Source organism: Pelophylax lessonae, assembly GCF_965119305.1.
Source record: "Pelophylax lessonae genome assembly, chromosome: 1".
In the NCBI taxonomy this organism is placed as follows: domain Eukaryota; kingdom Metazoa; phylum Chordata; class Amphibia; order Anura; family Ranidae; genus Pelophylax; species Pelophylax lessonae.
The window spans coordinates 596,743,007-596,768,881 of record NC_138768.1 but is presented as its reverse complement, the minus strand read 5'-3'; the positions used below and the strand labels follow the sequence as shown (position 1 = coordinate 596,768,881).

General features: G+C 41.9%; 1 protein-coding gene across 1 annotated transcript in view; it reads left to right on the top strand.

Annotated features, from left to right (window-relative positions):
* LOC309548685 (uncharacterized protein) overlaps positions 1-25,875 on the top strand; it is a 127,284-nt gene that overhangs the window by 84,863 nt on the left and 16,546 nt on the right. The window contains exons 15-18 of the mRNA XM_082248647.1: positions 2,153-2,254; positions 3,965-4,106; positions 7,055-7,142; positions 18,630-18,849. Coding sequence (XP_082104773.1) covers positions 2,153-2,254; positions 3,965-4,106; positions 7,055-7,142; positions 18,630-18,849 — 552 coding nt within the window. The remainder of the gene's footprint in view (positions 1-2,152; positions 2,255-3,964; positions 4,107-7,054; positions 7,143-18,629; positions 18,850-25,875) is intronic.

Here is a 25,875-nt window from a genome sequence, read left to right as displayed (position 1 = left end):
CCCAACCAGCCCAGATGTCTTTGAATTTTTTCATCTTTGTTTCCAACATCTTGGATCCAACGTTCCACCTCCATAATGTCATTCACCCCCCTTTTCTTTTCTGAGACTATAAGGCTAATAGTTAGAAGCAAATGTGTTTAATATTAAATACTGTATGCATTACATGACTTATAAGCAAAACCGCTTATTTGCTGACAAGGAAGCTGGTTAATATAGTATCAAAACCTGTTATGCCTCATTCTTCATCCAATTCCTTACATATCTTTTTAGTTGTATACCATAATTGCTGCACAAAAAACATTCATTATAAATATAAGGATTATTTTACTACAGTATGCCAAATGGCCACTTTTCTGCATTTCCCAAACTTTAAAATGTATCTAAAATTCAGATTCACCACTTCACAATGGTGAAAATGTAGTGTAAATGCTTTCTGTGAATATGTGGGAAATATACAGGGAATGTCACATTCACATTCTTACTGCTGATCTTTTGCATCATCTTTGCAGTCATGATCTGTGCGACTATCTACACACTCATACACATACGCAAGCACACATTTTTATTTTATTGAAGTTTGCAAATATCCATAAAAACAACCACCACTGACAAGCAGGGGGAAGACCGAAAGGTTGACGCATTTCCCAGGAAGTACGTGTTTTATCAAAACCACATGGGAATGCAGTCACCACACACTAATATATATGTAAAATCACATGTTAACACAAGTGTTTCCAATCTGGGGATTGCAGACCTTGTTCCAAGCTCTATGGTTATACAGATTAAAAGTATACCTACCAATGAATAATCAACATATCAAAGGAGAACCTTGAAAAAACATTAAAAATAAATAAATGTAACTAAAAATCAAAAACAAAAAAGATCTATAAGATATAGTACTTTGTCTCAAAAAAACAAAACAAATTGAAGGCATACCACCATAGAGATCCCCGTCATTGAAAATAGGTATGAACATATAGTATATCCAAGAAAAAGTAAAAAAAGGGATCATCAATAGCAAATGCAAATATAGATTAACATTCCGATACAGAGCCAATGTAAACCACAATACATAAGCCATGGATCATAAATGGAATCGAAAAATGATAAAGAAAATAATGAAAAAGAGGGGAAGAACTTCAAGAGATTCAGGATTTAATCATAAAAGTGGGTCGGGTCACATTCAAAATTCATGCCCTTGTGATCCTAGTTTGAAGTTATAGAAAATCCTGAAACCATAATGGAATCTCCTCTTGATTTAGTAATTGTGACCCAACATTGCTATGGAACCCAGACACCATCTTAGAAAAGCTGTGGGGTAAACATATTATTTAAAAATTGCCTTTCTAACTAAGATTTCTGACTTTAGTTGGCACAAAATTATTATTATTATTATTATTATGTAAACAACTAATGTAATGCTGTTTGTAATACTAATGTAATGTACTAATGTAATGTACAGTCTGTGCTCAATCAACTTTAACTAAGTGCAGAGGTGGCATTTGGGGGTCTAATAGACCCCTGCTGTCTCTTTAAAATTAAACTATCATCATGTCACATAGGGGGCTTGTTAGCCCCATATAATAGCAAAAACATTAAGTTAAAAATGTTTTAAAAAATAAAGTTTAATAAAATAAGTTAAAAAAAATATTTTAAAGTCCCCCTGCCCCTACACATATGAACGCAAATGCCTGCATCTGCTGGGTTTGCATATGAAAATGACAATTGCTCCACACATATTAGGTATTGGTGCGCACACTGCAGTGAGGGTAATAATTCCTGGGCTATCATTCATGGTTAATGCTAAACTGATAACATGTAGAGACCTGAAAACTAAAATAATTTGAGTGTGATTTTTTACTGAAAATACAAATTTGGTGAACAGAAACCTAAAAATCATATGACATAAAAACTAGCAACAGCATTTTTTTTCAACAAGGCCTTTGCTTTTAGGCTAGTCATAAAGTTGTAAGTGCCTTTAATATATAAAATATGTGCATTTTAGTATGTGTGAAAAACAAAAAGGGCTATGGCAACAACAGGGCTGAAAATAGCTCTTTCCATCATTGTAGAAAATAAACTCCCCAATTTCTTGTAGTACCATAAAACAGCACCTTTACTGATCTCAGTTGAATGTATGTTTTGTTAATAGGTAATAAAATGCAAAGCTGCTGTGGCTTGGGCCCCAAATCAGCCATTGTCGATTGAGGAGATCGAGGTGCAACCACCAAAAGCAGAAGAAGTTCGGATTAAGGTAAAGTTTTATCTTTTTTAGATTTTTTATTCTGTTATTTATATTTATCTAGTGATCTGTTTTTAGTGCTGAAAACATGTTGTATGATTTGTAGCTGGACCTTCTTTTACCATCATTGGACTTCCTACTGTGCAATGCTTTCCCTATTTTGAACCAGTATCCAACCATAGCTGCTAAAATACAACATTGTACTCTGATTTGCCAGTGGAAGGTGGGGTGTAGGACATGGCTCAAAGGACTCTATTTTTATCCTCCCCCTGAACCGTCCTGATTCTTTTCCCTTTCTGCAGTGGAACAACCCTCACTCCTAAACATATACACACACACACACACATATTAGGTCACAACTAGAGTTGAGAGGACACCTGGATGTCCGTGTTCGGCGGGTTTGGCCGAACTTGAAAAAAAAGTCCGGGGTCCGTGTCCCGGACTTTTTCCGAACTTTACCCGGACACCGAACCCAATTGAAGTCAATGGGGACCCGAACTTTCAGGCACTAAAATGGCTCTAAAACACCAATGGAAAGGGCTAGAGTGCTGCAAATGGCAGAAAAATGTAGTTAAGAGCATGGCAAGTGCTCTTAAAAAAAATTAAAATTTGTAATTTTTAAATAGCAGATTAGAACAGCAATCTGTAGTAAAATATAGCTGAACGCTGCACACAACAGACTGATAAAAATAGATTTTCTTTCTCCCTCCTCCTCCTCCTCCTCAGTGGGCTCAAGTGAGGGCAAAAAGATCGTTCACTGCACCACCCCCCACACAGCAAAATCGATGTAGACTGTCCCTGCTTAATCTCTCCAGCCTGTCCCTAAAATGCTCAAAAAGATCGTTCACTGCACCACCCCCCACACAGCAAAATCGATGTAGACTGTCCCTGCCTAATCTCTCCAGCCTGTCCCTAAAATGCTCAAATAACTGTCCCTGCCTACACTCCGACCTGTCCCTGCATTCTTTTCGGGGCACAATTTTTCACTGTCTGTCCCTAATCAGCAGCAGCCAGCACGTATGATGTGTGCTCTCTCCCTAAACTACAGCAGAATGATGGCCGCGCTGTGGTTCTCGAACTTATAAAGACATGGGTCACATGCTTCAGATGGCCAATCACAGCTACTAATACATTAGTAGGCATGGCTGTGATGGCGCACACCAGTTAAACGCTTGTTGATTGGCTGTTGAAAGCCCGCCATTAAAAGCGCGCCATTACATACAAAACAGGAAATACAATTACCGAACACGGATTTTAAACCCGAACATACAGTAAAGTTTTCGGGTCCGTGTTCGGGTAACAAAAATCCAATTATTCGGTACGAACCCGAATAATACAGTCCGTGTTTGCTCAACACTAGTCACAACCCCACTCAGCATCCTTCTTTTTATCCAAGTTCTTGATTTGTTTATGGCCCACTCCTCTGTCCTCCTCTGTTGAAATACCAGAGCACAGCTGCTTTGGAGATAAATAATGTGGGATGTTTGGTTGCTTGATTTTTTTTTTACTGTATTGAGACCATCTCATTGCCTTTTAAATTAACTCCAATTTTTTCTCATAAATAATTTTCAGCCAAAGAACCTGTTTTGTAGTAAAAGTAATGTTTTCCATTTTATGGAAATGTGTATGTATAGTACATTCATTTGGTAATCAAATTAGTTTTTTGTCATTTTTTTCTAAATCTTATCATTTTTGTTTATGTTTGGTTTCTATTATGCTTAGATGGTAAGCACTGGAATATGTCGGACAGATGACCATGCAATCCATGGTGATTTTCCAGGGTTGAATTTTCCTGTTATTTTCGGCCATGAAGGAGCTGGAATCATTGAAAGCGTTGGAAAAGGAGTAACTGGATTAAAACCAGGTATTTTCTTTTTATGTTTTAGAAGCATAAGCGTAGCTAAAATGTAAACCGATTTGTAAAACTGATTTAGAAGAACTGTTGCCCCTCTGGAACTAAATCCCTTTGTCCCTTCCTTAAGGGCTAGTTCACCTTTACCAAAAAAATTGCCTATGCCGGTAAGGGGTAGCTGTAGATAAAAACAAACTTTGCAGCTTTTACTAAAGTTGGATAATGCCCTTGCTATAGTTGTAGGTCATTTATGTACCTAACGAAGTCTGGCCAAAAAAACTTCCAGAGAAGGCATTATTCTGCCTTGTTGCTAGGAGATTGCTAAGACACTTCCAGCAGTCACAGCTCATCCCTATCATCAAGGCATAAGCTCCTTAAACCCTGCACATGTGTGGCTCACAATCTCATTATCACTGAGCTCATAGCTACTGGGACAGGGGAGAGAGAGGACATGGGGTTTGAATCACCTGGGAGTGCCTTAGCAATGTGGTTGGGATGGTGATGATGCCATCTCTGTGAGTTTTTCCACCATAAATGGCCTACACCTATAGCAAGGGCACTATACAATAAGACACGTGGCCACTCACTAAAACTTGAGGAAAGGCGGTTTAACCTTAAAGTGCGTAAGGGGTTCTTCACTGTAAGAGCGGTAAGGATGTGGAATTCTCTTCCGCAAGCAGTCGTATCAGCGGGGAGCCTTGATAGTTTCAAAAAACTATTGGATGGACACCTTAAAGACCACAACATACAGGGGTATACAATGTACGGTTAAAAGCAAACACACACACACATCATAGGTTGAACTGGATGGACTTGTGTCTTTTTTCAGCCTCACTAACTATGTAACTATGTAACTATTTACCTCTAGTCAAAGCTGCACAGTTTGTTTTAATCTACAGGCCCCTTTTACTGTGCCCAGCAAGCAGTAATGGCTCTGCCAGAAGAGGACCAGGCCACGCTGGAGCAAGGCACAGATTTTTTGTCTGGAGACAGCAGGAGGGCGAGAGTCTCATGCACTTTGCAGTGGCACTTCAGCTCTTCTGGAAACAATTGGAGAAGAAGGATGCACTCGGTTGTGCATAAATCTTGGACCCAGGTCACATATCCCCCCAAATCTTCCCTGACAGCGCAAATACTATCATCCGAATCCCCGTTCTAGTGCAAATCCTCTCCCGAATCCCCCCAAGCACAAATCCTCTTCTCCTACTTACCTCCTAACTACTTACCTCCTTACCTCCTAACTACCCCCCTAATTCTCTTCCAGCTCACACCTGTAACCTTTCCCAAATTCCCCCTACCAGCACCAATCATTCCTTCGCAAATTCCCCTCAGCACAAATTCTTTCCGGCACACATCCTCCCCAACCTCCCCAACCTCCCCAACCTCCCTTCCCCCTCAATCATTCCTCTCTGCACAAATCCTCTTACCCACTTTTCTAGCACAAATGCACCCCAGCACAAATCCTCCTCCCCTATTAGTCTTAAACCCCCCTGGACAAATTCTACCCCCCCAAAACACCTTCCCTTAGTCCCCCCTCTGCCTAATTGCCCCCAGCTCAGCTCAAATCTATGTAACCCTCCTCTCAAATCTCCCCTCTCAAAACAAATCCTTCACCCAAATCCCTCCTTCCAGCACAAATGCTCCTCCCTTTCCTGCTCAAATCAACTCTGCCCCCCTTCTCCCCCTCTCAAATGCCCCCCGCTATCCCCCTTATATTAAAAATCCCCCCAGCATAAATTCTACCCCCTTCTAGTACATATCTTCCCAAACAAAATCCTCCTTCCATTTGAATACAAATCCCCCCCCTTCTAGCACAAATCCCCCCAGAACACATCCTCCCCCTTCTAGCACCAATGTGGGATTGCTTAAATCCTCCCCCCTTCTAGCACAAATCCTCCCTGCCTTCCAGCTTAAATCCCCCAGCACATATCCTCCTCCCCCTTCTAGCACAAATCCCCCCCCCATCTCCCCTCCTCCCACCTTCTAAAACAAATCCTCTCTCCTGCCAAATCGCTTCCCAGAAAAAATTACCCCCCCTCCTATGCCCAATTATATATATATATATATATATATATATATATATATATATATATATATATATATATATATTAATTAATGACCCCGGATCATCTTGCCTCCCTCCAGTGGGACATCCTTCCTCCCTGGCTACTTCTTCTGTTACATTATGATACACAGCAGAACAGAGAAGAAGCTTAGGGTAGGCTGCCCATGGCTCTGAGGTGTATTATTATGACAGGCAGCTGGCATTTCTCCCCATCAGCTGTCTGTCACGATAATAAAGTGGGTGATTACTGCACCTAGGACCCAGCGCAACTTGCAGAAGACACGGGGCAAATGCCCTGGTTGCCCCACACTAGCACACCCATGCAAGGTACACTAGTAGGGCCCAGTGTCGGAACTCCTTCCGACACTGGGCTCTGGGACTCCAGCCCGGATCTGCAGGACTAAAGGATTTAATTGACAGGACAGTTTGGATGTATGCACTGCCAAGTTGGTTTTCTCATACATTGCCAAACATCTAGCCTTTTCAAAAGGATGTTGGCAAAGGTAGTTCCCATACTGCTGTAATGACAGGTGTAGTTTAAATAGACTAATTTAATTTAACTAATACCTAGGGGCCTCTGTCTAAACATATGCATTAAATTGCATTGTGGATCAGATTTGCTCATTGTACTGTACATTGTAAAGGTTGGTTGCTTGTACTTTGAATTATATGTGTTACTCTTTGTGTGCCTGATATATATTTACATATGCAGTATATATATATATATATATATATATATATATTACATTTTGATACCAGTGCAATAAACCTTAAACATTTTAATGAGGAACAATGTACTCTAAAAGTTAATAATGAACATATATTTTTATCATAATAAATGCATCATAGAAAGTAAATAACACATTTTAAAACTGTTATAATTTTCTGGTTTTAGGAGATAAAGTTATTCCACTCTGTCTTCCTCAGTGCAGAAAGTGCAGCTCTTGTCTAAATGCACGGAGTAATTATTGCTTTAAATCACAGTAAGTATTCAAGAAACAGCAAACCTTTATATGTTATTAGGAAGTTGAGTAGATTTGCTGTTAATCAGAATTCTTTTAATTTCACAAGGGACTATTGTATAGGTGTTCCCATACAGATGCTAAAAATGTTTCAGGTCAAAAGAAATTACTCTTTCTAAATTAATTTTGAGGATGGGGTAAAGGATGGATCACATTTGTCAAACACAAGACCCGCAGGTTGAACCTGGCCCGCCAGGCCATTTCATTTGGCCCCTGCACAAATGGGGTTTTATTCAGCTGGAACGTGGCGGAACTGTTCTGCCATCTCAGTCTCTTGCCCTCCGCTCCCTGCTCACCACTGTCACTTGTAAACACAGAAGCCTTCTGTGTTTATAAGGACAGCTTTGCTCTTGGTGGCTCCCACAGATTCCTGCCTGCCCTGCACTCATGATAGCGGCAAGGGAGATGCAGATTCAGGTGGAGTGTGGAATAGGGCATCATGTGGTAAGCTGCATTGTGATCCCCATCTGTGCCCGGGTGCAGAGATGCTGAACAATGATCTCCCTGCAAGCGAGAGATAGAGGTGGAGCTGCCTAAATGGCTGGGTAGGTGAGATGCAAGGAAACCAAACCCTGCACCTTATATGTATCACACTCCTCAACCCTGCACTCTGTATGTAGCACACCCCCGAAGTCTGCACTCTGTACTTAGCACACCCATAAATTCTGCACTCTGTACTTAGCACACCCCTAAATTCTGCACTCTGTATACAGTGCACCCAGATCTCTGCATTCTGTATGTAGCACACCCCTGAACTCTGCACTCTGTATGTAGCACACCCCTGAACTTTGCATAACCATAATGCTTGCAGCGTAAAGCGATATTAAAGGAGAAGTACAGCCAAAGCTCGTTTGGCTGTACTTCTCCTATAGATCACAGGACTGCAGTTCGTTTTGCACTCCTGTGACCTGTTTTCAGCAGAGAGCAGGCTGAAGTCCGCTCTCTGCTGATGTTAAAGAGTTGGTCCAGGCACCGCGTCATACTGACCACAGAGTTTGGATCCGCCCACACGCCTGGACCGGCACCCGGCTTAGCCTCTCAGTGGGCCACTGAGAACCTGAGCCTCCCGCCCCTTCACAGACCAGGGCTCCAGTGAGCGTGGAGGGGTCAGAGCAGTGAGCTGCTGACTGACAGTCAGCAGCTCTTTGGTCATGGAGTTGTGAGAATCGAGCGATCTGTGGTGTTCGCTCGGTTCTCAGTGTAGAGGCGGCGGGGGACAGATGCAGCATCGAACTGATGCTGCTTCCACCAAGGTAAGTATGAATCAAAAAGAAAAAAAAAATACCCATACATCTCTTTTAAAGCAGTATTAAATCCAAAAGCAAACAATTATTATAATGCAGCTTCCCGATTCTTAGATGTGATGGATGTAATAGTTTCCTTTTTAAGGCTTTATTTTTTCTGCTTTCATCTGGTAAACCAGCCAGAATGTCTGTTGGTTTTTAAAAGCACAGAATACAAAGCTCTCCAGCAAAATGTATCAGTTTACATGGATGAGACAAACCATTTAACACTGGCAGGGGTGTTTAAAATAATCACCTTTTATTTGATTATACAAAACCTTGTTACCAAGAGGAAAAAATCTGTTTGCTGTAACTGATTATAAAGTGCGAGCTGGAGTTTGGCTTAAATTTGTTAGTGGTCATAAATCTGCTAATACCTTTAATACTACTCCCCCCCCCCCAACTGACAATAGTGCTGTCTGCTATGCCCCTTGTTCTCAGTTGTGTATCATCAATACAAGAGGTGTGTTACTGCCCAAATCACCATGTGAAACCAAGGGAAAAAAGCCAAGAAAAAGGAAACTAATTTAACCACCACATCTAATGATTGGTAAGCTGCACTATATGACATTTTTGGTTTTGGTTTTATTATTACTTTAAACCCAAATCCAAACATTTTTTTTCCAAAAACATTTATTATATTACAACTTAGCAATTTGTGGGTTTTAACACTGGGAGGCGTGCTTACAATGATCAGCTTTTATTATTTATGTAAAACCCTTATCCCAAAAAGGAGAAAACATGTTTGCTGTAACAGTTTAAAAATATTAGCTGGAATTTGGCTTCAATTTGTTAGTGTCTTTAAACCTGCTAGTGCATCTACAACTCCCCTCTCGTAGTGTCTATGTTGCTTCTTCATCCTGAGTGTTCACACCCTAATAGAGCAAGTGTTTTACTGGCTGGATCACAAGGTAATAAATTGGTTGAACTGGATGTATATGTTGGTTTATGGATGTATATGTTAGATGGACAAGTGTCCTTTTTTATCCAGATTAACTATGTACCTATGTAACCAGGTAAAAATAAAGGGGAAAGCTTAAAAAAAAAACGAATGCAGAAATTATATTTAAGAATTGATGAGCTGCAAAATAAATGGTTTGTTTTTGGGTTTAATATAACTTTAAGGGGGAATCATTTGGAGGTGGTAAAGGCTCAGTTGCTAAACCAGAAGTTTCAGACACTGAGATCATTCAGAATTAATTAATGGGTGCATTTTTTCTTGCAGTTGACCTCCTTCTTGCCTGCATTTAACCTGCTTTAAACAGGTTTTACATTATCATAGACTTGTATTTGAATGCCAAACTCCTTTAAAAGGAAAAAAGCTCTCTGGTTGCCAGTTATTGCAGTGAGATTAGAAAATCAGAATGGTCCAAAGGAAGTAGAGGCAAAACCTTTTAGCACCTGGATACATACTCATAAGATGATCGACAGTACATTAAAGGATATGTGCACCTTTCTGAAGATGTCACGTTACACCCATATTTAGGGTGTAACATGTTCAGCATCAGACCCCTCTCCCCCTGATTTCCCCCTGATCCTTGTGACAGCAAGCCAGGGATCTTCTCCCCCACACTCGCTGTCACAATTCAAAGAGAGCACCCACATGGCCTTGTCATCCCTGTGAATGAACTGCAAGTACAGACAGACTTTGTGGCTGTTAGCTTGTAGCTCTCAGTGAACTAGGAGGGCCCTGTCGAGTGCTCTAGGTAGTTCATTGAGCTTCCTGCTATTCAGTAACTGCCTACCTGTATCGGAGGTACAGGCAGAAAGCTGCACAGATAGTATGCAGGACCGTGGCTTTATCGTGGATGGAATGCTACAGGCTCCTAACCAAAATATAAATAAATGCATATTTGTTTACCTACAAAAAATGTGCATTCATCAATTATTTTTTTGTAAAGGTGAAGTTATCCTTTAAGCTCATGTCTTTCACTTGTATAGAAGAAAAAAAAACAAAAAAAAAAACAAAAAAACAAAAACAAAACAAAAACAAAACAAAAAAACAGTTTTCAATTGGAATGGACATTTTAAAGATTCTTTTAGGTTGTTAAGTTTTAAGACTACTATTTTAATTTTACTAGTTATAAAAAATCTTTATGTTTCAAATTAGTGTAATCAAAATGCAAACAAGTGGCCACTGCCTCCACCTATAACTGGTCTTTGCCGCAAGGAGCTTTGGAAGGGCGACGTATATCAAACAAATGCAAAGAGATTTCCAAGCTCAAACTTATCAACCAGCCAGCGACCAACCAAATTGACCTGTCTAACAATATGCGTTAGGAACAGGGGTTTAGTCTGCACACATTTGCAAATACATGCGTAAGCTACAGGCCCCGTGAAGGCACGATGTTTTCTGTAGTCCTAACTCTAATTACCAAGAGTCTCTACAGCAGAAGCACGTGCATTATAATGGATAGGCAGAGGACAGGTGAGCCTGGAAGGAGCCCATCCCTCCTTAAAGGTACAGGGGTCTAAGTTATGGGTCCAGTTGGAGGGCCACTTGAACCCTATAGATCTCTGCGCTCTTAATTGGACCTTACCGATTATTCGGCCCATGCTCTCAAACCTTTCCGATCTCACTCAACAGATGATTCACTTATGGGATCATACAAACTCTGCTCTTCATCTATCACCCTCTACGTGTCCTATGACCCCCTTTTTTGGTACCCTGGCTTTTTCACCAACTTTTCACACACAGAGGTTCGGGAATTGGAACCAACAAGAACATAGGAGACTTGCTCAGTTTCTTCGGGCAGACCCTTCTTTAACAACGACCTGTCCCTCCATGCCACTGGTAGGTAGTTTACTCCAATGGCTACAGCGACGGCAGGCCTTATCATATATATGTTCTTTCCCTTCCCTTTGAGAGGTGCAAGCTAAACTAATGGAATTTGAATCTCTGCTTTTGCAGGATGATCCCCCAATACATGTAGTCTCCCAATTATACTGTTTGCTTCTGTCAGCGTCATCTCCAGATCTACCCTCTTATGCTCAGGTCTGGGAATCTGAGCTTCCTCATTCTATCCCCCCATCTGATTGGCTGAGATGTTTCACCTTAACCCACAAACTTTCCTTAGCTACCAAGCACCAAGAAACAGGATTTATGGTGACCACTAGATGGTATAGGTGCTGGTATGTTTTGCTTCATTGTAACTGCTCCATACCCCATACTTGCTGGCACTGCCGTGGGTACTATGATCCATATTTGGTGGGAATGCGCCATATCAGATCCTTTCGGCAGTTTATCTTCGTTCTCTACTGCAAATTGATGTCGACCTCTGTACAACCCTCACCTGAAATAGCTCTCCTGTCAATACCCCCTGGATCTTTCAAATCATTTAAAAAAGACGTTCTTCGCCATTTCTTATCTGCAGCTTGAATGGTCATACCTCGCCATTGCAAAATGACTGACATACCTTCTCTGGAGAGTGGACAATGGAAGTTGACTCAATCAGAGAGAACAGCTGTTGGTTCTGGAGGCAAATAGAGAAGAACAGTTTTCGCTAATCTGGGCATCTTGGTCTATGTTCCATTACTCTCCTGAATTTCTCACCTGGGCCTTGGGTGATTCCAAACATACCTCTTCTGGATCATGACGGAGTATTCAAAACCTATCTCTCTGGATTCTTGATTCCACTATGTATTCTTGTCCTCCTTTCTCCTCCTCCTTTGATTTATGTCATAAAAAAGGTTTAAAAAATGTGTTCCCTACAAAATTTCTCTGCATATTAAATTTAAACATGTGGGTAAAAGTTATATATATATATATACTCTGTGTTCTAAGTTAACCTGATAGCATCCTAACCCTTACCATGATAACTATTTGGGTTTGCTCCATTATTCATGTGTTGATGAATAATTCTTTTTTTCTGAAACCTAATGATCTTTATACTTGCTCCTTTTATGATCATTGTGTTTATCTGTATTGGTTTATTCTTTTTTATTCATATTTTTGAAACAATAAACTGAGATTGAACTAAAGGTACAGGGGCACATTGAACACATAGCACTTTGGCAGCAAAGATGTCAGTGCGTTGCCTGACCAATATAATCAAAATAAAAACAAGTGGCCACTGCATCCACCTATAACTTGTCTTTGCAGCAAGGAACACTGGAAATTAGCGTAATACAGAGTGTACTCATAACACAGGTTTTGAACAACTTTATGAATTTTCTGAAGCTAGAGTAGGGCAGTAGCTATTTCCTTTCAGACTGTCTCTTTCTAATTGATCGTTTGTAGGGAGCTGTAGAGAGCAGTAGTAGAGGCAAACTAGTCAGTTCTCTACCTTCCTTCAGCTGTGTGTAAGCTTTAACCATTCAACTCTTTAAGGTTTTTTTTTGTCATGTTTGCCTGATAAACATGTTAACAGGAGCCTAGAACTCTGTCTTGAAGGTTGGAAATCAAAAATTCACAAATGCGATGCGAAATTTGATGTACCTGACTAAATATATTTAAAAAAGAAGGGAAGTATGGATAAAGAAAAGCCATGCATTTCCTTTAAATAAGTCACAACTACACTTGTGCCATCATTTAGAATGATAACTGATACAGGGTGACATGCGGTATGGTGTACAGAAACACAAATGCGTCAGAACTGAGTTGCCTTAGTATGTTTTGGTACTATTTAAAATTAGTGGCACTGCAATGCATAATAAACATAAAATAAGTTAATGTGCAGTTAATGTGCGCTGCAGTAATGCACACATTACCGCAATACACTGCAACACAATATCATGATTTGGCCTTAAACTCACTGCCTAGATCTGTTATAGTTAAAACTAACTAAACTGAAAACAGAAACTTTTTATTATGCAGCTTACCAACCCTTAGATGGGGTGGCTGTATTCATTTTTATTTTCAGGTTTAAATATAGAAAATATTAGTTTATCTGCAAAAAAAATGCAGTGTTCCTGTCCCTTATTATTGATTGGTCATACACGGAATGATTTTAAATTTGATTGTATGTTCCATAGATTTACTTTCTGATTTAAAATGCGATCAGAGAATTGACAAGAATGTTCAATGTACCATACATTTTAAAATCAAATTAATTTATCTATGTTCCTACAATCAGATTTTCATTCCAGGCTGCTTCAAATAGTTTCGATTCAATTAATCAACCAAAATTTGCTTGAAACCGATCAATTACAGAGTATGTGTCTTTTTAATAATTCATAGAGCCAATCATATAATCTGATTCTGTGATGAATTGTTTGATCATATTGTTACATATATTGCCATCACAAGAGCTGAAAAGAAAGCATAAACATCCTTATTCAAAACTGCGTAATGGATGAAAAAAGGCAGACATGTTTAAGTTCCAGCCTGGGTGGCAGCTAGTGATAGACAAATCTTCTTTGGTTTAATTTGCAGGAACATTCTGCGGACACGTTTAAAAAAAAAAAAAAAAAAAAAGTGCAAACTGTGAACTTTAAAGCTATTCCATTTGAAGTGAATTCTTTTCGAGTTAAAGTCTAATAGGCAAGAGATTGTCGCACAAAGTGCACGGGGAGCTGGTCTCTGCTAGGAAAAACATGAACCAAAAAAAAAAAAATACAGTTTGAAACATTAAAAAATTCACAATTTAAAAAAAAAATGTTTGGAGGGTGCCTTAAACCTGCCTAGTGGTGCAGCTTTTAGACATTTAGTAAAAAAATAAAATTTGAGGCTAATAGGGATGGACCGAACACCCCTGTTTTCGGTTCGCAGTAGAACTCCCGAACTCCTTAAATGCAATTAATTTGAAAAAAAAGGGGTATGGGGATCTGGGTACTGCCCTGGGGGGACATGTAGCAATTAAAAAATAAAAATAAAAACTATTGTTTTTCAGGAGCAGTGATTTTAATTATGCTTAAAGTACAACAATAAAAATAAAACATTTCTTTAAATATAGTGCCGGGGGGGGGGGGGGGTCCCCTTAGTGTGCCTGTAAAGTGGCACATCTCTAGAATACATAAAACATGCTACAGCAAAAATGACAACAGAAACAAAACAAAACAGAGTCAAATCCCATTTAAAATGGCTTGTGGTTACCATTGCCAGGAAAAATTCAAGAAAAAAACGGTGTGCCCCCCCCCCCCCCCCAGTCCATATCAGGCCCTTAGGGTCTGGTATGGATTTGAAGGGGAACCCCACATCAAAATTTAAAAACAATGGCGTGGGGTCCTCCTCAAAATCCATACCAGACCCTTATCCAGGGGGGTTGACGAGTGAGCGCTCCCCCCTCCTGAACCATGCCAGGCCATATGCCCTCTCTATAGAAGGGTAGGTGCTCTGCCCCTCCCACCCTAAAACATCTTGTCTCTATGTTGATGGGGACAAGGGCTTCTTATCAACAACCCTGTCGATGGGCTGTAGTTGTGGAAGTTTGCGGACGGAGGGCTTATTGGAATCTGGAAGCCCCCTTCAACAAGGGGGCCCCCAGATCCCAACCCCCCAATGTGAATGGATATTAAGTACATTGTACCCCTACCCATTCACCAAAAAAGTGTACAAAAGTAGTAAACACAAGAGACAGTTTTTGAAAAATCTTTTATTAAAAAAACAAAACAAAATAGTGTCCCTCGTAAATCCATCGTAAACCACGCTACTCATTGACCCGAAAAATAGAATAAATGAAAAATGTTCCACCTCCTGGGAGGCCTCCCTCTATATGCTCACTCTGTGCTTTGACTTTTCTTATATAGGCAAGGGGCGGGTCTACCTGACTACATCACCTGGTGGCTTTGCCCAATCAGGGTGCAGAATGCACTGTACAGCGCTCATTCAGGTGTTCTGCAAACAGCTGAACAGGCAAATGCTCAGCCTGAGCTCATGTTCGGGCTAGACCGTTCGCCCATCTCTAGCAGGTAGATGACATTTTCCAGCCAGCTTTGTTTTGTTTCTTCATAAAGCCATTTTCAAGGCTAGTAGGCAAGGGATTGACAAACTAAGGCATGGGAGTCTGGGCACTGCCATGGGGAATGTGTACCAATGCAAAAACAGTTTTAGAATATACTGTTCAATGGAGAGTTGCTCTTTTAATAAGCTTGTAGGGCAACATTTAAAATACACCTTTTATTCCTTTAAAATATGTGTTTTGGGGATGCTTTATATCTGCCTGTGAAACGGCTCACCTGTAGGATGTATTAAATTATAAGGGACATTTACAAAGGTAAAAATTTCCAGCTACTTTATTCTGCTTACAAAAGATGACTAGAACCCCCCTTTAAAAATAGGGGACCCCTGGATATTCTGCTTACAAAAGATGACTAGAACCCCCCTTTAAAAATAGGGGACCCCTGGATATCCAGCTCCAACCAACATGAATAAAGTAAGGAGTCATTCATTTTCACAAAACATGTAAGATTTAAATAAACACACAACACATTTGACAAAGTTCTTTATTAAAATATACATACAATCCCAAAAATGTGTTATGGTAAATCAGTGGTCTCCAAACTGTGGTCCTGGGGCTGGATGCGGCCTTTTGCTTGCCTTTTTTTGACCCTTGAGGCAAAATTCTTGCCACTGACACCAACAATGAGGCACTATCCACTGACAGCAACAATGGGGCAAAATTCTTTCCACTGCCAACAAAAATGGGGCTCTATTCTTCCCACTGACACCAACTATTTCTCTGCCTAATACCAAAGATCAGGCATTGTTTATATCCGCTGGGCAAAGTCCAGCCCCCTTAAAGTCTAAAGGACAGTAACCTGGCCCTCTCTTTAGAAAGTTTGGAGACCCCTAGTGTAAATCCACAGTCAATCAAATCATCCAGCAATGTAGATTCATGTCATGCATGATGGACAAGGTTGGGGGATTGCCAGGCATGTTAATTGGGAATTGTGAGATATCTAGGGGCCCCTTATTTTATATAAATATTTTTTTGCGGGCCCCCCCCCCTTAAAATCTGTAGCAGACCCCTATCAAGATTAAGGATCTGGTATAGATGTTCATGGGGAATTCCATTTTTCATGTTGTTTGTTATTGTTTCTTTTTTTTTTTTTTTTTGCATGGTGTCATTAGCTGAATGAATGACTTCCTGCAGTTTCAGCAAGAGTTTTGTACAGGCGAACAGGCAAATCTGCCATTTGTTTGCCTGATTCATCAAACACAAATATTTAGAGTTGGGCGAACACAAACGTCATTCCTAGTAGCAACCATGGCTTTCCCCATAGATACAGTGGGGGAGTAAAGGTAGTCACCCAGGGACAGGAAGTGTGTTGTTTGCTGGACTACCAGTTGAAAATAAAGAAAAAAAGGCTAAAAATAAAGAAAACCAATGCAGCCACTACACCAAAGGATTGGTAAGCTGCAATATATTACATTTTTGTTTTTGGGTTTGGATCCAATGAAACAATGAAAAACATACCTTATCAATATTTTGCTCACCCTCTACCATCATGCAGAATCAAAGGTTTTTCTTTTTTTTATTAAAGTGTATCTCCAAATAAAACCTTTTTAACATGAGGAAGCGTTATTCAGTTTATACTGCTCTCTGTGGTCCAAATGGTGACATTTCCAGTGACAAAAAAAAATCTCCAAAAGGTACATTGATAACAATAAAAAAACTTTCTTAGTAGAAGAATGGGGTAATACTTTAGAGTTTCTTATGGAATTGTATTTCTATCTTTGCCTTGTTGGAGAAAGGAACAAAGTTTGTGCTGTTACAGGAAATGACAAGTGGCCTCAAGATGGCAACAAACACCTGAAAGGGGTTCCTATTCTTACCCACTGCATCCAAAACTAGAAACAAAAGTTTTGGCCAGAGTGAAGCTTTAGTTGTGAATAACTTTAAAATTTATTCTGTGGGGAAAAGTGGGGGAAAAACTACCAGAATACATATCTCCGACCATCAGAGCATCGGTCTCGGCTTGGTTGCACTTGATACACTCTAGGTGGAAAAACACTCCGCTTACCACAATCTCCCTCCCTTTGATTAGCATCCTTCAAGTGGTCCCAGATATGAATCTCAGTCAGTGGATACACCACGGATCCACAACATTAGATGTCCTATATAGTCACGGAGTCCTTAAACCCTTCTCACAGCTCTCGTCGGAGTTTCAAATTCCCACAATGGAATGGTACCGTTACATCCAAATTAAATCCTGCCTGAAACAGAACCCTCAGCTCAGAGCCTCCATCCCAAATTTGGGAATACCTCTCTTCCCCTTCTCCGAAAGCGAAAGGCATCTCTACTATCTATCCCATTCTCAGTGAGAAAAATGTCTTTACCAAATCTCTCCCTCTGATCAAATGGGAACAAGATATAGGGACTGCATTCTCTCCTCGCCAGTGGTCCCTAGCCCTAACCTCGGGTTGTAAAGCCTCCCTAAGTGCTTCTATCAGAGAACTACACCTAAAAGTTTCCTTGAGATGGTATCTTACCCCATCCATAATAGCGGAATTCGATGGCAATACCCCCCCAACGTGTTGGCGAGAATGCGGCCAGCTGGGCACAATCAAACACATATTGTGGGATTGCCCGCCAATACGAGCCCTATGGTTAGAGGTGTTCCAACTGCTCTCCACAATTGTTCAAATACCCCTAGATCCGTCTCCAGAGTTAGGTCTTTTGAATTTGACAATAGAAAAAATACCGCTGCAACTCCGCAAAATAGTGCTAAATGTCCTTCTTGCAACTAGATTAAGTATAACTAGGAAATGGAAGAGCGTTCAACCCCCATCGCTTCATGACGTTATTTACACTACTCAATTGCACTACACGTACGAGCTAATTATGTCCCCCACAAGCGAGCTTTATCATAAGGAAAGAAATAAATGGTCCCTATGGTATCATTGGTTCAGTTCGAACTTCACTGTATAATCTAATCTGATCACTAGATGGCGCACTAGAACTTTAAAGTTGTTAATAACTGTTATGAGTGGTGAGGATATGGATCTCATGCACTATGCTTTACACCTTCTTGTATTGTAAATGTTTTGTGCTGTATGAGCTAAATTGATTAGGTTGAATATTGATAATTGATTCTTTCAACGCAATACCTGTTACACATGTCATGCAATCCTGCTTATTGTTTTCCCATGTTGAATGAAAAAAAATCCAATAAAAACTATTTGAAACGAAAATGTATTCTGTGGGTAAAGTATAAAATTCTATTGCACTTGTAAATGCAAAATTGTTTATGACCCTTTGTTTCCTATTTAATTTAAATACAGCTTCAATGAACCACAGACTGTACTGCTTGACAAGACATCAAGGTTTTCGTGCAAGGGAAAAGTTGTGGATCATTTTATATGGACCAGCACCTTTTCAGAATATATTGTGATGCCGGCTGGGGCTGTTGCGAAGATTGATGACAGAGCACCCATGGAGAAGGCCTGTCTTTTTGGATGTGCATTTCCCACTGGATATGGAGCAGCTGTCATTACTGCCAAGGTAAATTTATCAAGGTTTAGACCTGTTTGATTTACTGTGGAGGAGATTTACTAAAACTGGAGAGTGCAAAATCTGGTAGAGAAACCAATCAGCTCACAGGTTTTAATGTCAAAGCTTAACTGAACAAGCTGACGTTGGAAGCTGACTGGCTACCATGCACAATGCTCCATTTTTATTAAATCTTCCCCTCTATGTCTTATTTAGTGAGCCTTCTGTAGGAATTTTAGGCCGCTTGACATATATTTTTCCAGTTGCTGCCTTTCCTTACATGCAGTATCTCACAAAAGTGAGTACACCCCTCACATTTTTTGTAAATATTTTATTATATCTTTTCATGTGACAACACTGAAGAAATGCCTTAACCCTCTTGGGCATGGAGTTCACCAGAGCTTTACAGGTTGCCATTGGAATCCTCTTCAACTCCTCCATGACGACATCACGGAGCTGGTGGATGTTAGAGACCTTGCACTCTTCCACCTGCCATTTGAAGATGCCCTACAGATGTTCAATAGGGTTTAGATCTGGATACATGCTTGGCAGGTCCATCACCTTTACCCTCAGCTTCTTTAGCAAGGCAGTGGTCGTCTTGGAGGTGTGTTTGGGGTCATTATCATGTTGGAATACTGCCCTGCGGCCTAGTCTTCGAAGGGAGGGGATCATGCTCTGCTTCAGTATGTCACAGTACATATTCATGGTTCCCTCGATGAACTGCAGCTATCCAGTGCCGGCAGCACTCATGCCGACCCAGACCAAGACACTCCCACCACCATGCTTGACTGTAGGCAAGATACACTTGTCTTTGTACTCCTCACCTGGCTGCCACCGCACACGCTTGACACCATCTGAACCAAATATGTTTATCTTGGTCTCATCAAACCATAGGACATGGTTCCAGTAATCCATGTCATTAGTCTGCTTGTCTTCAGCAAACTGTTTGTGGGCTTTCTTGTGCAACATCTTTAGAAGAGGCTTCCTTCTGGGACGACAGCCATGCAGACCAATTTGATGCAATGTGCGGCAGATGGTCTGAGCACTGACAGGCTGACCCCCCACCCCTTCAACCTCTGCAGCAATGCTGGCAGCACTCATAGGTCTATTTCCCAAAGACAACCTCTGGATATGATGCTGAGTACGTGCAATCAACTTCTTTGGTCGGCCATGGCGAGGCCTGTTCTGAGCAAAACCATGTCCTGGTAAACTCCTGTCTTGGCCACTGTGCTACAGCTCAGGTTTAGGGTCTTGGCAATCTTCTTATAGCCTAGGCCATCTTTATGTAGAGCAACAATTCTTTTTTTTCAGACCCTCAGAGAGTTCTTTGCCATGAGGTGCCATGTTGAACTTCCAGTGACCAGTATGAGAGAGTGAGAGCGATAACACCAAATATAACCCACCTTCTCTCCATCACACCCGAGACCTTATAACACTAAGGAGTCACATGACACCGGGGAGGGAAAATGGCTAATTGGTCCCAATTTGAACATTTCCACTTAGGGGTGTACTCACTTATTGGCTGTGTGTTGAGTTATTTTGCAGGGCAGCAAATTTACACTGCTATACAAGCTGTATACTCACTACTTTACATTATAGCAAAGTGTAATTTCTTCAGTGTTGTCAAATGAAAAGATATAATAAAATATTTACAAAAATGTGAGGGGTGTACTCACTTTGTGAGATACTGTATATATGAGTAACATGCCATAAATAAAGCATCCAGTAATATTGTAAATTCCTCTCTTCAGCTTCTCCTCCCCTGGGAACACATTCACTCGGATATTTCAATATTCCTTCTATGTGAATGTGTAAATGGTGAATATATAGCGTGAATATAGTGTAATTGCATGTATCAATAGCTTTAAGCACTGGGATCTTATATTTTTGTTGTTGAGCACAAGACTGGGAGGGTTCAGCACCAATGCTCCTGGCATAGTGTCTCTGGATAGAGTAAGTGTATGCTGCTGCAGTGTGTGCGTGTGTGTAGTGTGTGTGTGTGTGAGTGGGGGCGGAGAGTAAGGAAATTCATCTATTAGGGTCAAATGATTTAGGTTAACATTTATTGTTAAAGTTAGGGTTAGGATTAGAGATGATTTTTAACAACGGGTAGACTCTTAAGAGGCGAAGCATTTTTTAATTTTTTTTCTATTTTTTGGGTCCGGTGGGCGCCATGATTGACAATGGATTTACATCAAGGGACACAATTTTTTTTTTCTTTTTAATAAAGGACAAAAACTGTGTTCTGTGGTTTTTACACTTTTTTGGTGACTGGGTAGGGGTACGATGTACCCGATACCCATTCACTTGGGGGGCGGGATCTGGGGGGCCCCTTTTTAAAGGGGGCTTCCAGATTCCGATATGCCCCCCCACCTGCAGACCCCCACAACCACAGCCCAGGGTTTGTCGGGAAGAGGCCCTTGTCCCCATTAACATGGCGCCAAGGTGCTTTGGAGTGGGGGGGGGGGCAGACCTGGACCCCCAGGTCACCAGAACTAGTGTCCCCTTGGAAGATTTACCCTCTCTTACTTTTTAGGGGACAGCCCAAAATTATTTTACTTTCACTTTCAATGATAAACAGGACAAGTAGAGAGGTCAAATCTGCCTAATGGGGGCCCAGACAGCAATAAAAACTGACAGGGGTTTCCTCTCCACTCTATCCAAAACTATAAAAAAAGTTTTGCCTTTAGTTATTGTGACGGTACTCACTCTACACATTGAGACCTATAGCCTGTTGCCATGAAGTCTGTGACTCCTAAATAATCAAAGCAATGCTTAAATGTGTATTCCATGTACTTCAATGTAGGAGATGGACAGACTGCTACTGGGGTCTCTTCCTATTGTCTGTGTGTTTATACTTAGGATAATGTGTAATTTTGTATTTTGTTTTATCCTTGTTGCCGGCAGTCTGGTCTTCCAGTCTGGTTTAAGTGCGCTGAGTGAATTAACATGTTAATGATAATGATACCTTGCCTATATGGGATTAGCTATGAGTCGGCTGTACCTCGTTATCTAACCATTGTGTGATGTTTTGGGTAAATATTGGGGTCATTGTTCATATAGTGACTGACTTACTTCTCATGTGTATAAAGGGTCTGTTTCTTGTTCAATAAAGGAGTTAGCTGTTTTCAGATACATACAAGCTAAGTTGTTGGCTAGCTTTGTATGGGGGCGACTGGGAAAACCTGATATCTATATTCACGGCTGGGAGGAAGCCGTATACTGACTGAAGTCTACAAACACAGTGTGGGTCGCAGTACCGTTACATTGGTGGCAAGCGGTGGGATGCTTCCTGCAGTCTGGGACATCCAAACCTCCACTGGGATCCAAGGTCCAGATAGCAGAAGAGAAGAGGTACAGATATCAGCTGCCATGGAAGAGAAATTCGGAAGGAAGTTGCAAGAGATACGGATACAGCACAGGGGACCAGTGTCAGAGAAGGTCCTGCTAGGATGGTATGATGTAATCTGCTGGGAACTCTGGAAGGAAGCACTAGCCCGTGAGCAGTGACACCAGAGAAAAATCCTCCCCTCCTTCCAGGAAAGGTACTGGTCGCAGTACGAAGTTTGAATGGTGTTTTTGGGGAGACAACATCACAAGGAATGGAAAGCTGAGTTAAGCAGGCTGATCCAGGTGAAGATGCTGCTGGACGAAAGCTACAGAGCCCTCCGCTGGTATGTAACCCAAGTGTGCCCATAGACAGGGGAAGACAGCCCAATGTAAGGCTTTTGCTATGGCGGCCGGGGCTGTTACTAGAGAGGCTGTCCAAGGACCCCGACTTTGGGTACGATTTGAAGATCCTGAACATCTCGGTAGTGTTCTGGGCACTGGAAGATTTTGAGTTTTTGGCCGTTCAGGAATGGGAGCTGGAGATCGCCTACAGACGACTGCTAGACTCTGCTCAGCGCCGGACCTCGACTCCCCTTGCCTGGGAATATCCAGAAGTACCAGCTGACAGTCCAGAAATCCTGACTGAAGAATCGACAATGTGTCACAGTAATAGTGTGCTTTGCTCACATGCACCCACGGTTTTGGATGTGGAGGTCTTATGGCGGATGCAGCAAGTGCTTACTCACCTTGACAAACCTGTTTCTGCACAGGAGAAGCTTGGATGGAGGAATGCATCTGTCCGACCGCTGGATAAAGGTATGGGAGAAGAGGAAGCCATCTTCATTCCCCAACCATGGATCACAGATTTAATGGACTTTTAATCGGAAGATGATATTGATGATAAATCACCTGCCAAAGTGTTGGCACTGGGCTCGAGAGCTACCAGCCCATGCCCTGGACTTTTAGCAATTCCAGAGGCTGGGGATTTAATAGACTTTTCTGGTGAGGAGGAACATCCCAGTGAGCCTACAGCAGAAGAGCGGGCATCCAGGCATAGCACTAGTGACCTCTGCCTGCAACAATTGGTGACCCAGGAAGATGTGTGCAAGACCACAGACTTTTCAGTTTACTTTCCTGCAGAACAGCTGGCATCAGGGCCTAACATCACTGAGCGCTACCCAACACCAACAGCAGCTTCAACCTCCTTGAGAGAAGAGGCCCAGGGTGAGAAGGTGGTGATCATTCCCCGACAGCAGCTGCACAGTTTGGAGAAGAAGGGGGTCATCCTTCCTCCCCAGAGAGAGATCCACAGTCTGGGAGCGGAGGAAGCCAGTCTCCCTCCCCAACAGTTAGCCGGAGCGGATTATGTAGAGTCCCCAGCAGAAGTGCTGGCAACAGGGCAGAGTGCTACCAACCTCTGCCCAGCACCCGTAACAGCTACAGAGTTTCAGGAAGCTGGGGAAATCGACCGCTCACCCCAGCGACAAGCTGGTGAAGGGAAGCTTCTATACCCAGCTGAAGCGCTGGCAGCCGGACAGAGAGTCAACGACCTCTGCCCCACACCTGTGGCAGTTCCAGAGGCCCAGGGTGAGAAGGGAAAGGAGGTTGATATCCTCCCCCCCCAACAGTCAGTCAGAGCGGAGGAAACTGTCTTCCCCCCCAGCCAGGATCTGTACATCTGGGAGACAGTACCAGAGAAAGGTTGTCCCAACCGCCAGATGAGGGTAAGGATGATGGAGCAGCTGACTCCTCTTCCCAGCAGCAGACGTTGTCCCAGAATGATGACACCAAACCAGCAGAAGAGCTGGCAACAGAGCAGAGTGCGGCTGGCCTCTGCCTTCAGCGTACAAAAGATGGCGTTCCTGTGGTAGTGGAAGACTGCTGTCTTCTCCTCTATATCCCAGGGATGCTGGGCAGTCAGCCCAGGTCCCCAACAGCATGAAGAAGTGAGCCCAGCCACCCTGTCTTCTCCAGCAGCTGAAAGTACTCCATGGAGAAGGGCCAGTCCACGCTTCTCCCCTGCAGCGGGTATGTTCTACGAGAGAGGCAGATGTTGGCTGGGTGAGTAATGCTGCGTTCGGAACATTTTTTTTGCCGTACTGGGTGGGTACAGACATTGGGGGACTGGAACTACAGACTAACTTCAAAGTCAACCCGTTTGGGGTCCCCTCCTGTGTTAGTCTCCTTCTGAAAGTGGAGAGATGTGACGTCAGTCACTTTGGTTGGGGGGCCTGTGGAACACAGCTTACCTTAGAGAGGTTGGGAAATACCTCTCTCAGCCCCCTAGGCCCCTCCTATGTCTATTAGGGACACAGGGTGACCAAGAAGCCAAGTCTGGTCTGCCCAAACCAGACTTCCACAGACTGATTGGCTATGAGAGCTCCCTGCACCCTGCCGGGACAAACTTACAAACTTTGTTGAACTATGTCAAGGAAGCAGGCATGATGGATTGACTCTTTGGGAGCTGTTACTCGACTAATTCAGGCATAGACTGATTGGAGGTCTGGTACCTGGTTAGTCTACCTATGGGGGGGGGGGGGGAGAGATATGTGATTGTATTCACCGTCATTGGGAGTGAAAGACAGATACTTAATGGACATTGAGAATATGGTTTAGGTAACTTCAAATGGGATAGTAATATTTATTAACAATATCTCTCATGAAGATTTAATCACACTTTACACTGTGAGACCTATAGCCTGTTGCCATGAAGTCTGTGACTCCTAAATATTCAAAGCAATGCTTAGATGTGTATTTAAAATAAAATTAAAAAAAATCAAATTTTTTCATCAATTTAGACCAATGTGCATTCTGCTACATATTTTTGGTAAAAAAAAATCCTAGTAGGCGTATATTGATTGGTTTGCGCGAAAGTTATCATGCCTACAAACTATAGGATAGATTTATTGACTTTTTATTTTTTTTATTGTTTTTACTAGTAATGGCAGCGATCAGCGATTTTTAGCGGGACTGTGACATTGCAGCAGACAAATCTGACACTAAGTGACACTTTTTGGGGACCAGTGACACAAATATAGTGATCAGTGCTAAAAAATAAATGCACTATTACTGTATAAATGACACTGGCAGGGAAGAGGTTAACATCAGGGGCGATCAAGGGGTTAAGTGTGCTCATAGGGGGTGCTTTCTAACTGTGGGGGGAGTGGGTGCACTAGCGGAAAAGAGAGATATGTGTTTCAGGTTAGCTGAAACACAAAATGTCTCGTTTACTCCCTGACAGAACAGCCATTTTCACTGAACGATCGCTCCCATGCCTTTCCTCTGAACGATCGGCGGGTCCCGGTGGCCATCGCGGCCGCAGGACTTGCTGATTGGCTCCCGCTGTGTCCAATCGCATGTTGCATCCCCCTAGATCGCATGCACAAAATCACTTACATGTAAATGATTTTTCGCAGCCGGGCTGCCCTGCCGCAGTATGTATGCGGTGGGCGGTCTGGAACTGGTTAAAGGGACACTACACTCTGGTTAAGAAAAAAGTTACATTAGGTTCATTATATTTCATCAATATGGTGCGTAAAAGATCCAAACAGCCAACAGGCTCATAGACTCCTTCACACACTAGCAGCGCTAAGGTCCATGAGTGAACATGAATCAATACATCATCTTGATCAATGAATGAAAAGAAAGTCCAGACATGCAGTCCCAAAAGGAAGGTTCATTATATTGCTTTCAGCCTCCTAGAAGAAA